At 46.1% G+C, this 12,726-nt stretch overlaps 1 protein-coding gene across 2 annotated transcripts in view; it reads right to left on the reverse strand.

The window, feature by feature from the left end:
* The window catches only part of GTF2H1 (general transcription factor IIH subunit 1), a 42,014-nt gene that overhangs the window by 20,956 nt on the left and 8,332 nt on the right, over nucleotides 1-12,726 (reverse strand). For both annotated transcript variants that reach the window (XR_012236482.1, XM_073604116.1), the window contains exons 2-7: nucleotides 12,247-12,420; nucleotides 10,000-10,192; nucleotides 9,558-9,720; nucleotides 6,251-6,344; nucleotides 4,612-4,761; nucleotides 2,002-2,081 (exon numbers count right to left, since the gene is read on the reverse strand). Coding sequence is in view for 1 of the 2 variants with exons in the window: in XM_073604116.1 (XP_073460217.1) it covers nucleotides 2,002-2,081; nucleotides 4,612-4,761; nucleotides 6,251-6,344; nucleotides 9,558-9,720; nucleotides 10,000-10,192; nucleotides 12,247-12,400 (834 nt within the window). In the remaining variant the exon portion in view is untranslated. The remainder of the gene's footprint in view (nucleotides 1-2,001; nucleotides 2,082-4,611; nucleotides 4,762-6,250; nucleotides 6,345-9,557; nucleotides 9,721-9,999; nucleotides 10,193-12,246; nucleotides 12,421-12,726) is intronic.

Below are 12,726 nucleotides of genomic sequence, written 5' to 3' on the forward strand. Positions count from 1 at the left end.
CCGGCACTTCCTGGTTACTGCTGTGATGAGCTGTGATTGGTCACAGCTGATCACGTGGTTAAGAGCCTACGTCATAGGTTCTTTACCACGATCGATGATGCGGTGTGTCAGAGCGACACACAGCACCACTGATCGCCGCGATCGGCTTATCTGAGCTGGACGTCATACCCAGTCAGGATAATGGAGCCACATAGCGGACGTCAATCTGCAATAAGGCGGACTGGAAGTGGTTAAAAGTGACTTAAATAATGTGTAATAATACAGAATATCGCCAAAAGCTTGTGAACACCTGACCATTACACCTATTAGACATTCCATTACAAAACCATGGGCATTAAAGTCGAACTCCCGGAATTTAGCTACTTTGTAAAAACTGCAGCCATATACTATGAGTTAAGTCCAACTAGGTGCCTGCTGCCTTATAGACTTATCTCTATTATTCACATCTTACAGGTTTATTGTACTCCAGGAAGATAACTTCCAGAGCACTGATGCTGCTTGCTGTGGCATCAGTTCTTTCAAGAGAGGAGTAGCTGGAACTGTTATGCCCATTCCTCCCCTCCTTCTGCCCATTCACAGAAGCCTTTGTATAATGTGAACTCATTCACAAAATACAAAGGCTTCTGTGACTGGGTAGCAGAGGGGAGGGGCAGGCATAGCTGTGTTCTTCTCTCCTCACAACAGGAGTGTATCCTCCATGACTGCAATAAACATGTTTCATATAAATAAAAGAGATAAGTCCCCAGGGGTGACATGCACCTAACTGGACTTAACTCATTGGGTGCCTACACTGTTTGCAAAGTAGCTGGATTCCTGGAATTCAACTTTAACATGGAGTTGCCCTATTCTCCCTTCCCCAACACCTTGCGGGTATGAGAACTTCTACTCTTCTGGGAAGGCTTTCTACAAGATTTTAGAGTGTGTCTGGAGGAATTTGTGTCCATTTACACCAAATGAGCAATTCTGAGGTCAGGTACTGATGTTGGATAAGAAGACCCGACTCACAAATCATTATTTCAGTTCATCCCAAAGGTGTTTGGTAGGGTTGAGGTCAGGCCTCTGTGCAGGACACTCAAGTTCCTCCACACCAAACTCCTCAATCCATGTCTTTATGGAGATGGCTTTGTACACAGGGGCGCAGTCATGCTGGAACAGAAAAAGACCTTCCTTACCAGAAAGGTTGAAAGGGCACAAAACGTCTTTGTATGCTGGAGCCTTAAACTGTACCCTTCACTTTGAAACCCCTGAATGCAATCATCAGGAGGGGTGTCCACATACTTCTGGTCATGTAGTGTATAACTCATGATCAGTATAAGACCCCTTTCACACATGCGTTTGCAGTAAAGCGCCATTTATTTTAGCAGCGCTTTACCGCTGTTTAAGCGATACTTTTCGGCTGCTAGTGGGGAGCTTTTAACCCCAAAAAAGGGGTTAAAAACGCCTGTGTCGCTGTGCTTCCAAAGCGCTGCCCATTCATTGCAAGGGCAGGGGCATTTTAGGAGCGCTGTATACAGCGCTCCCAAACTGCCCCAAAGATGCTGCTTGCAGGACTTTTTCTAAAGGTTTTACCACTGTTTAAAGCGGCGCTTTTTGGCCTCTAGCGGGGTGCTTTTAAACCCAAAAAAGGAGTTAAAAACTACCGTGTTGCGGCGCTGCAGAAGCACTGCCCATTCATTGCAATGGGCAGGGGCGTTTTGGGAGCTCTGCGTCCCAAAGATAGTGCTTGCAGGACTTTTTCTGACGTCCCGCAAGCACACCGCTCCAGTGTGAAAGCACTCATTGCAATGAATAGGAGGCAGTTTTCATGCGCTTTACAGGCACTATTTCTAGCACTAAAATGCCTGAAAACTGCCTCAGTGTGAAAGGGGTCTCGAGATTATTCAAAAAATGTTTTTGCCCAATGCGCCACGTAAGAGAAACTAAAAAATAAGGCTAAAGTCCTAAACACACTTCTAAAATAATCCTAAAAATTTAGGAAATGTCCTTTTAAAATATTCTCACCTCATCCAGACTTTTGTCATCCAGGGATGTTAAATCCAACATTGAATTCCTCACCCCTTGAGAAACCAAAGATTTTAAACCTGGAAACAAAATCAAAAGTTGATTAACCAGAGAGAAATGCAGAAACGTGTCCAGAACGCCAAAAGGAGCAAAGTGTGCAGACTAAGTGTAGTGGGTGTTTAACCGCTTGTCGACCAGCGAACGCCGATATACATCGGCACAATGGCACGGCTGTGCAAATGGGCGTACAGGTACGTCCCCTTTAAGAAGCAGCACTGTGGGTGTGCGCGCCCGCCACGTGCTCCGTGACCGTGCCCACGGGACTCGCGATGTCCCACGATCGTGTCATGATGTAAACAAGGCATTTCCCTGTTCTGCCTAGTGACAAGACAGAGATCTACTGCTCCCTGCCATAGGGAGCAGTGATCGCTGTCATGTCCTAGGTAGCCCATCCCCCCTCACAGTTAGAATCACTCCCTAGGACACAATTAACCCCTTGATCGCCCCCCTAGTGTTTAACCCCTTTCCTGCCAGTGTCATTTACACAGTAATCAGTGCATTTTTATTGCACTGATCGCTGTATAAATGACAATGGTTCCAAAATAGTGTCAAAAGTGTCCGCCATAATGTCGCAGTCGCGATAAAAATCGCAGATCGCCGCCATTACTAAAAAAAAAAAAAAAAAAAAATAATAAAAATGCCATAAATCTATCCCCTATTTTGTAGACGCTATAACTTTTGCGCAAACCAATCAATATACACTTATTGCAATTTTTTTTAGCAAAAATATGTAGAGGGATACAGATCGGCCTAAACTGAGGTTAAAATTTGTTATTTTCTTATATATTTTTTGGGGATATTTATTATAGCAAAAAGTAAAAAATATTGCTCTTTTTTCAAAATTGTCGCTCTTTTTTGGTTTATAGCGCAAAAAATAAAAACCGCAGAGATGATTAAATACCACCAAAAGAAAGCTCTATTTGTGGGGAAAAAAGGTCGTCAATTTTGTTTGGGTGCAACGTCGCACGACCGCGCAATTGTCAGTTAAAGCGATGCAGTGCCGTATCGCAAAAAAATGCTCTGGTCAGGAAGGGGGTAAAACCTTCCGGGGTATCCCAGCCTGGGAGAACAAAGGAACTGTCACACTGGATGTGGTCTGGATGGTACCTGTAATAACTAAGAAAAAGAGAAAAAGGGGCGACAATCTAAGTGCAGCAAGGTGGAGAGGAGGGCACACCATACAATAATTGGCAACTCACAGTGTGTGGATGATTTAAAGCATAACGGTCACTGGTGCATCTGCAGGTGGGAGGAGGAGCCATCCAGGATACCAAGATGGAGCCACTGCTGCGGGGGTGGAGTTTGGTAGCCAGGGTGACCAGGTAGCCTCAGGACAGCAAGCATGTCTATGCGTTTGGGTGCCATTCATTCTAAACTGAACTGTGCGATTTTGCGATGACTGTCACGCGGCAAAATGTACCTTTAAAAATCGCGTGAAGCTTGTCGCCAAAAAAAAAAAAAAAGTGCTTCTTTTGGGCAACAAACACACATAGGGAAGCCCATGGAGGTGAATGGGCTGCCCTATGTGTGACACACAGAATAGTGTGAAAATCACCCACACTGAGAAATGTGAATGGGGCCTTAGATTTTAGTTCAACGCACAAGAAGTTACAATAGCACAATATTTCTGGAAGGATCGACATGTATTTTTCTATACTTTTTTTTTTTTTTTTGCAAGTATCCAAAAATACATGTCGATCCTTCCAGAAATATTGTGCTCTTGTAACTTCTTGTGCATTGAACTAAAATCTAAGGCCTCTTTCACATTTCTCAGTGTGGGCGATTTTCACGCTATTCTGTGTGTCACTCATAGGGCAGCCCATTCTTCACCTCCATGGGCTTCCCTATGTGTGTTTGTTGCCCAAAAGAAGCTTTTTTTTTTTTTTTTTTAAGTCAGCAGCTACAAATACTGTAGCTGCTGACTTTTAAAATATGGACACTTACCTGTCCTAGGCGCCCGCGATGTCGGCACCCGAAGCCGATCGGTCCCTCAGCTGCTGCCGCCGCCATCTTCGGTAGGGGAATCAGGAAGTGAAGCCCTGCGGCTTCACTTCCTGGTTCCCTACTGCGCATGTTGTGCGACCCCACTGGTCCCTGCTGTCTCCTGGGACCCCCCTGGGGGGGGATGAGAAGTGTCGTAGATACCTGTGGGTGGCTCAGGTGTCTATGCCCAAAAGTGGGGGCAAAATACCTGTATTAGACAGGTATCTGTGCCCCCCTGAAAGGTGCCAAATTTGACACCGGAGTAGGGGGGGGATTCCGAAAAGCGCAAGTTCCATTTTTGGGTGGAACTGCGCTTTAGCTACATCGCTGACATTTGTCCTTCAGGCGCGATTAGCTGTGACATTCTAATAAGGGGGCCAAAAAGAGGATCAGGGATTCAAAGTTGCACATGTTTGATATAAGATCAACAGCAATAAATGGAGAACTGCCATGTCCGCTTGGAGTGATGTGATCAGTACAAGTCTTAATGTTGTAAGCGCCTGGAACACACACACTGCGCTGTCCAAATCTGCCAGAAGTGTGTAAGCCCTCTAATGCTCACGTTACCTATCTCGTCTATCTTGGCGCACTCGGCAAACAAGTCTTTGGATCCCGTGTTTAGACGATCTCGGTGAAAATAATGTGACTGGAAGAATCGGGTCCAGAACTCTTTCTCTGTCATGTTGTGGGGGACATTCTCATCATACTTGAGCTTCACTGGAAAAAAAAATAAAATTGTTACTCTTTTACTATTCAAATATTCTCATCCCAACAATTCAATCATTAATATACAATGATTCAGCAGGATAAAGGCAGCAAGAGTTTTATTTTTAACTCCTTCCTGCAAACAGTACACATATATGCGACCTCATTGGAATGGGATTTTTTTTCCCCATGGGGTCGCATATATGCGTATATCCCTTTGTGATGGGAGAGCACCACACAGCGCACTCCCAACACAGAGTGTGGCCCTCACCCGGAGTCCTGGGTCTCATACTAATGATCGGGACCCGGAACTCCCGGTTCAGGGTCACCTGATTGCTGCGATAGCCTCTGATTGGCTATCCACATTGATCAGTCACTACACAGTCCCGCCCAGGTTCTCTCTCTGAATGGAGGGAGAGATACATTGTATTGTTTTCTCCTTGCAGGGAGAAAGAAACAAATCTGTGAAAAAAGGGTAGGTTAGTGTTTGTGTCAAGGTCAGTACATTTTGGGAAGGATTTTTGTTATTTTTTTTTTTAAAACATTTTTTCAATTAGTAACAGATTTTTATTTATTTTTTTAATCCTATCTAAAACAAAGCGTAATGCAAATGCATTCTTTCTGGGCCATACAACAACTAACATACACAGCTAACATACACATATGCAGTATCGCTGTAAATGTCGAGAACAGGAAAGTTTATTTTGGGTTGTTCTTTGGTGGCAAGTTATTAACAACAACTTTATCCATGCCCATCAGTGCAGCCCGCCCACGCATGCAGCCTGTGTCACCAATGCAGCCTCATTGTGCATATACAGCCCCTCCCCCTTGTCCGGGGAACTTTGTTAGACAGATCACCGGTCCCAGGATTGGACGGTTGATCTGTCTATCAAAGTGCCTGGACAAAGAGGAGGGGCTGTATATGAAGGCGCGCGGCGGACAACACACAGCTATTGAAATGGAAGCTGTTATGTTCCCGGCGCTCTGATCTCCTGGGCGCCCGCTCCCCTCTCTCTTCCCCTCCGATCGCTGGGAGAACGGCTCCCATACAACCCGCCTGACTGTGGTTGCTCGCCCCCCCCCCCCCCATGCTCCCAGGCAAGCATAGCTTGCCAGCCCACATAATCCACTTGCAAAATGCGAGCAGGCGAGTGGAATTTTTGAGGGCTGGTTGTGATAATATGTACAGCTTTACTAACACATGTCAAAGTTGCACAACTGTGTTCAGGCGTTACTATTTGTTTTACCCTTAGGCACAAAGGGGTTAATCAAATTAACTTGAATTGGGAAGTGTGTATTTTAGAGCCTGAAGAACCTGCCAGCAACTCACTCCTACCCCCCCCCCCCCTGCACTCAAATGGTTAAAATTCAAGGCAGCAGCATCTGCTTGGAAGTTTCAACCTACCAAAAAGTAGCTTAAAGCGGATTGCTGCCCTGCAGCATATGTGAACCCAGCCTCAAACTTACTTTTGAATCATATACCATGCACATGAAAACTTGCCTGCAGGATAGGTGCGAAATATGGACTCAATGATATCTGTAGTGAGGTTATATCTCAGGCCATTGCATCCATCAGTCTGAGGACGAACATCCGCCTTTAAAAAAAAACAAAAAAAAAAAAAAACACATAAACTACATGTTGGCAGACAAACGCATATCCCTCAAGGCAACTGACAGATATCTGCACTGCTACTTTCTGTCTGTCACAAAACAGTAGGAAGGAGGGAGATTCCTTATATCACAAACAGAACCTTTAAACAGTCTGACCGACAGATGCAGAAGTTTCTACCAAGCTCCAATCAGCGACATTGCTGTGAGCGTGGCCAGAGAACCACAAAAGGTTATTTTGTGAAGCTAAAAGAGCAATGTAGGCAGTACGGTCAGAATGCGGTCATTTCATGTAAACACCTTTTAAAAGGCAAAGTCCACTCTTTTCAAAGACTAGTTAATGCAGCATCTGGAATCTCATGATCCATTGATTGCAATGAAGCCTGTAAAGCATTGCACCTGCGATCAGTGCTTTGTGCATCCAATGCACAGGCTCTTGCCATGCACTCCCCAGCCTCAGGCCTGTACAGCGGTATAGACCTGACAGGAGAAAGTGCTGCTGAACTACAGAGTGGGGGGAGGGAGGTACGACCCCTAGCATGGTCTGCACAGTTCCTCTGCCATGGTGGAAGATGGGACTTCTAGTCATTTTGAAGGAGCATGCTGGGGCCTGGATGCTGCTGCTGTGTGGGTGGAATTAAGCCAAATTAACCACTTAAAGCGATTGTAAAATCTTTTTTTTTTTTTAATAAAACATGTTATACTTACCTGCTCTATGCAGTTGGTTTTGCATAGAGTGGCCTGGATCCTCCTCTTCTCTGCTCCCTCTTCGGAGCTCCTGGCCCCTCCCTCCTGTTGAACGCCCCCACAGCAAGCAGCTTGCTATGGAGCACCCGAGCCGAGTCACAGCTCTGTGTATCCATTCAGACATGGAGCTGCGACCTGGCCCTGCCCCCTCTCTCTCCTGATTGGCTGACTGATTTTAATTGACAGAAGTGGGAGCCAAACACACCATGCTGCAGTCTCAGCCAATGAGGAGAAGAGTCCCGGGCAGCTTAGACACTCCTCCAACATCACTGGATAAAGACAGGCTCAGGTAAGTGTTGGGGGGGGCTGAGGGGGGCAGCAGACGATTCCCTGCAATGTAAAAGCAATCATAGTGGCTGTTTAGCAGCTTGATTGCTTTTACAGGTGGCGGGAGGGGACGTTCCCCCAGCCATCCCCCCGGCCGCCCTCCAGTGCTTCTCTGGCTTGCCCGTGCAATTGGGGCGAGCCAGGAGAATGAATCCGCCGGCGACGGTTTACCATAGAGCTGACCATAGAGGACAGATGTTCATGACATCACTTCCGGCAGCAGCAGATGTAAACTGACGCTTTTTTTTATTTTTATGGAAGGCCTGAGATTGAATTTTTTTGGATCTCAGGCTTTCCAGCATAGAGGAGAGATCTGGGGACTTCTAGACCCCAGATCTCTCTGTAAACAGGACCTGTCATGTCCTATTCTTAATAGAAGGAATATTTAGGTTTCTTGTAATAGGAATAAAAAACAATCAATCAAAAAATGAAAGGGACAGTGATAAAAAACAAAAAAAAAACATTATAAAGCGCCCCCATCCCCTCGTGCTCACACGCAGAAGCAAACGCATACATAGATCGTGCCCGCATATGTAAACAGCGATCAAACCACACATGTGAAGTATCACCGCGAACGTTAGAGTGAGAGCAATAAATTCTAGCACTAGACTTACTCTGTAACTCTAAGCTGGTAACCTGTTAAAGAAATTTTAATTGATGCCTATGGAGATTTTTTAAAGTGATTGTAAAGTCTTGTTAAAAAAAAAACAAAACACAACACACACAAACATGTCATACTTACCTCCTCTATGTAGTGGTTTTGCAAAGAGCAGCCCAGATCCTCCTCCTTCTCGGGTTCCTCTTCAGTGCTCCTGGCCCCTCCCTCCTGTCGAGTGCCCCCACAGCAAGCAGCTTGCTATGGGGGCATCTGAGCCGAGCCACAGCTCCGTGTGACCATTAAGACACACGGAGCCCCGACCCAGCCCCGCCCCCTCCCCTCTCTCCCCTGATTGGCCAACTGACTTTAAACAACAGCTGCAGGAGCCAATGGCGCCGCTGCTGTGTCTCAGCCAATCAACGCTGCATATAGAAGCACCCTATGATGTAAAGTAAGGGGGTTGTCATATGCGATATGCTTCGTTACTGCAAGTAACAAACAAAATGTCAATTGTGGACTTTGTAAAAGCGGAGTTCCGCCAATTTTTATTTATTTAAAAGTCAGAAACTACAAATACTGCAGCTGTTGACTTTTAAAATATGGGCACTTACCTGTCCAGGGCGCTTGCGATGTCAGCACCCGAAGCCGATCAGTCTCAGGTGGAGGCGCCGCCATCTTCAGTAAGGGAATCAGGAAGTGAAGCCTTGCGGCTTCACAGCCTGGTTCCCTACTGCGCATACACGAGTCGGGCTGCGCGATTCCACCTGTGACCTGTGCGTCTCCCAGAAAACAGCGGGGGGGACGGAGGAGGTGCCAGACATGGCGTAGATACTGCGGCTATCTACGCCCCGGGAGTGGGAGCAAATACCTGGATTAGACAGGTATCTGCTCCCCCCTGAAAGGTGGCAAATGTGACACTGGAGGGGGGGGGGGGGGGTGATTCCGAAAAGCAGAAGTTACATTTTTGGGTGGAACTCCGCTTTAAGGGGACTAAAGCTGGGTACACACAGGCCGAAAATTGTCTGAAAAAAGGTCGGTTCGGCAGGAATTGGCCAACTTTTGGTAAGTGTGTACAGCTGTCTTTTCTACAGACGAATGAGCATGCTGGAAAACCAGCATCTGACCGGCATCCAATTAGCCAACGGCTCCCAGCGCTGATCACTGTGTTCTAGTGGGGACTCAGAACCCAATAGCACAGCGGGGGGGGGGGACCGCTGCACCAACATCGCTTGTGTTAGTATGGTAATCAGGTTTTTTTTGTTCAGCCCCAGAAAGTCATGAAGCAAACATCAGCGCAATGAGACAGATCGGGTAGAAGCTTTGGTCGACTCGTGTCATTTACTAGTTCCTGGGCAGCGAGCTTACACCTCTTCACCAAGTCATTGCCTTGAAACTAATAAGACAAGTCGGGGGTCCCACACAGGTAGTCACAGCTTTGTGAGAGTCTCCAAGTCTTATGTTTATATTCTATGAACAGTTCCTTCACAAGTCTGCTGGATTAATCCTGTGTGTACCTGAATACACTCACCAGGAAAGCTGCAGAAATCCCCACTTCCTGCTTGCTGTTCGACACGGTGTTCTCCAGGGAGTTCAGATTAAGACGATTGGTCCAAAACTCCTCAGCGCTGATCACCTGACTGACAACAAGGTCTTTGTAGAGTTGGAACAAGACTGGGTCCTCCTTTAGCATCCTTAAGGAAAAAAACAAAACAAAAAAACATCTGACTTCAGAATCTCAAACGTTGTATGAGCGAGCGAAAGGGAAACAGACTGTATCCATGGTGACTAGGAATACAGGGTTGTGCCCCCAACATTTCAACGCTAAATAATTTGTGGTCAACATAACAACTTACAATACAGTACATAGCATTCTCACTGAAAGAAAACTAAAAGATCATCTCTAAAGAGATGGAGGCATTAGGCATTCTCTCATTGCTCCCAGGTTCATCCCACCCACAGCTCCCCCATACCTGTTCTTCTCCTCCAGCTCCTTGTTGGCCTTCCTTTTGAATTTGGGAAGCAGCTGCTGCAGAAGCTCTTTCACGGCATCTCTTTCTTTTATTGCTGTGCTTTCATTAGAGAAATGGAAGTTTGACGTCTCCCCCGCGTGGAGGACAAGTTGCAGCTGGACTTTCGCTTTGCCATCGGGGCTGATCTTTTGACCTGGAAGGCAAACAAACACAACCAGACACTGGTAAGTCAAAGTTCTCAGAATAATCTCTAACCCCCCCGCCCACCCCAGTGGATGAGGTCACCAGTCTGTAGTGAATGGATAGGCTGCATTCTCAGCGATGTCACCGCTCTCTAGTGAATGGATTAGCTGCATCATTCTCTCTGATGTCACCAGTCTCTAGTGATTGGATAGGCTGCATCATTCTCTGTGATGTCACCAGTCTCTAGTGATTGGATAGGCTGCATCATTCTCTCTGATGTCACCAGTCTCTAGTGAATGGATTGGCTGCATCATTCTCTGTGATGTCACCAGTCTCTAGTGATTGGATAGGCTGCATTCTCAGTGAGGTCACCAGTCTCTAGTGATTGGATAGGCTGCATCATTCTCTGTGATGTCACCAGTCTCTAGTGATTGGATAGGCTGCATCATTCTCTCTGATGTCACCAGTCTCTAGTGAATGGATTGGCTGCATTCTCTGTGATGTCACCGGTCTCTAGTGATTGGATAGGCTGCATTCTCAGTGATCTTTTATCTTGTTGTGAAATCACTTTGAAAAACACCCTCCTAGCATTTCTGGTGGTGCCCATCCTGAGTAACGTCAAATGATTGATCTAGCATATACTCCCTGGAATCCATCTGCCCTTAGCTCAGGCATGCAGACAGGAGAGTGCGCGTAGCTGAGAAAACCCCTCCTCTTGTAAAGACTCCTGGGATGTAGGACATTATTTGCCTATCTACTTGACCTCCAGTGACACTAATACAGTGATCAGTGCTAAAAATATGCACTGTCCTTGTTTGATGGTGGGGATGGTATTCTTGGGGTCATAGGCAGATATTCCTCCTCCTCCAAACACGGCGGGTTGAGTTGATGCCAAAGAGCTCACAACACTTTCACCCAGTTCTCCTCTGAATCATTCAGATGTTCATTAGCAAACTTCAGACTGTCCTGTACATGTGCTTTCCTGAGCTGGGGGACCCTGCAGGGGCTGCAGGATTTCAGTCCTTCACAGTGTAGTGTGTTACCAATTGTTTTCTTGGTGACTATGGTCCCAGCTGACTTGAGATCATTGACAAGATTCTCCCGTGTAGTTCTGGGCTGATTCCTCACCGTTCTCATGATCATTGAAACTCCACGAGATGAGATCTTGCATGGAGCCCCAGACCGAGGGAGATTGACAGTTATTTTGTATTTCTTCCATTTGCGAATAATCGCACCAACTGTTGTCACCCTCTCACCAAGCTGATTGGAGATGGTCTTGTAGCCCATTCCAGCCTTGTGTAGGTCTACAATCTTCTCCCTGACATCCTTGGACAGCTCTTTGGTCTTGGTCATGGTGGAGAGATTGGAATCTGATTGCTTCTGTGGACAGGTGTCTTTCATACAGGTAATAAGCTTAGATTAGGAGCACTCCCTTTAAGAGAGTGCTCCTAATCTCAGCTCGTTACCTGTATAGAAGACACCTGGGAGACAGAAATCTTGCTGATTGATAGGAGAGCAAATACTTATTTAACTCATTAAAATGCAAATCAATTTATAACTTTTGTGAAATGCGTTTTTCTGGGTATTTTTGTTGTTGTTTTGTCTCTCACTAAAATAAACCGACCATTAAAATGATAGACTGATCATTTCTTTGCCAGTGGGCAAACCTACAAAATCAGCAGGGGGTCACATACTTTTTTCCTTCAATGTAGATGATTCTGCACAGAACGGCCGCCCTGTAGCAGTAAAGCTACAATGGGCCGGTCTGCAAGTGGCTAGGCAAGAAACCAGGAACTAAAGAAATGTAAAAAAAAAAAAAAAAGTGTAAAACAGGTAATTATGATATACTTTCCCATCTAATTACTAAGGACCCTTTCACACTTGTGCAACTATTCCTGCAACTTGGGACTGCAGTGATAAGTCTTCATCAACAGGAAAATAGGGACCAATGAACAGCAGGAATTAAACAAATAGAAGTCACAATGGAAATAAGTTTCTTACTAACTTGGAAGGCGTACTCTGCCTTAAACTCCACCATAGTTCCCCCTTACAGACGATACTTACACTTGATGTCTGCATACAGGTGGCTCACTGTGAACCGGTCCTTGCCTTCAGGGGCCCAGGCTATCCTCTCCGCCATCAGGTAAAGGGCCCCATCTTGTTTCTTCTGACGCACCTTTTTCACGATCAGTAACACTTCTTCGGATGATGTGGCCATGGCGGCGGTGCGGACGGGTGCTGGGGAACGTAGACAGGGACAGGTCAGGTAAGAGCTCGGTAACACATGGAAAGCCAATAAAGAACAGAAGGGATGTACTGACAGGAGCAATGGAATGGATAACCTGAGGAGTCAGAACACGGCGAGGTGCGGGGATCAGAGCGCTGTCAGCCCAAACACCTTCACATTACAGAAAGATGTGTTAGGATGTGCACTGTGAACATAAAGTTTTCTTATTCAGTTTAATCTGCTTATATATTTTACCTTCCCTAGTCCCCGCCTCCCCCCCACCCCCACCACTCACCTCTGTCCCATCAAGGAGGTAA

The sequence above is a fragment of the Aquarana catesbeiana genome, linkage group LG11, assembly GCF_042186555.1.
Source record: "Aquarana catesbeiana isolate 2022-GZ linkage group LG11, ASM4218655v1, whole genome shotgun sequence".
NCBI lineage: Eukaryota > Metazoa > Chordata > Amphibia > Anura > Ranidae > Aquarana > Aquarana catesbeiana.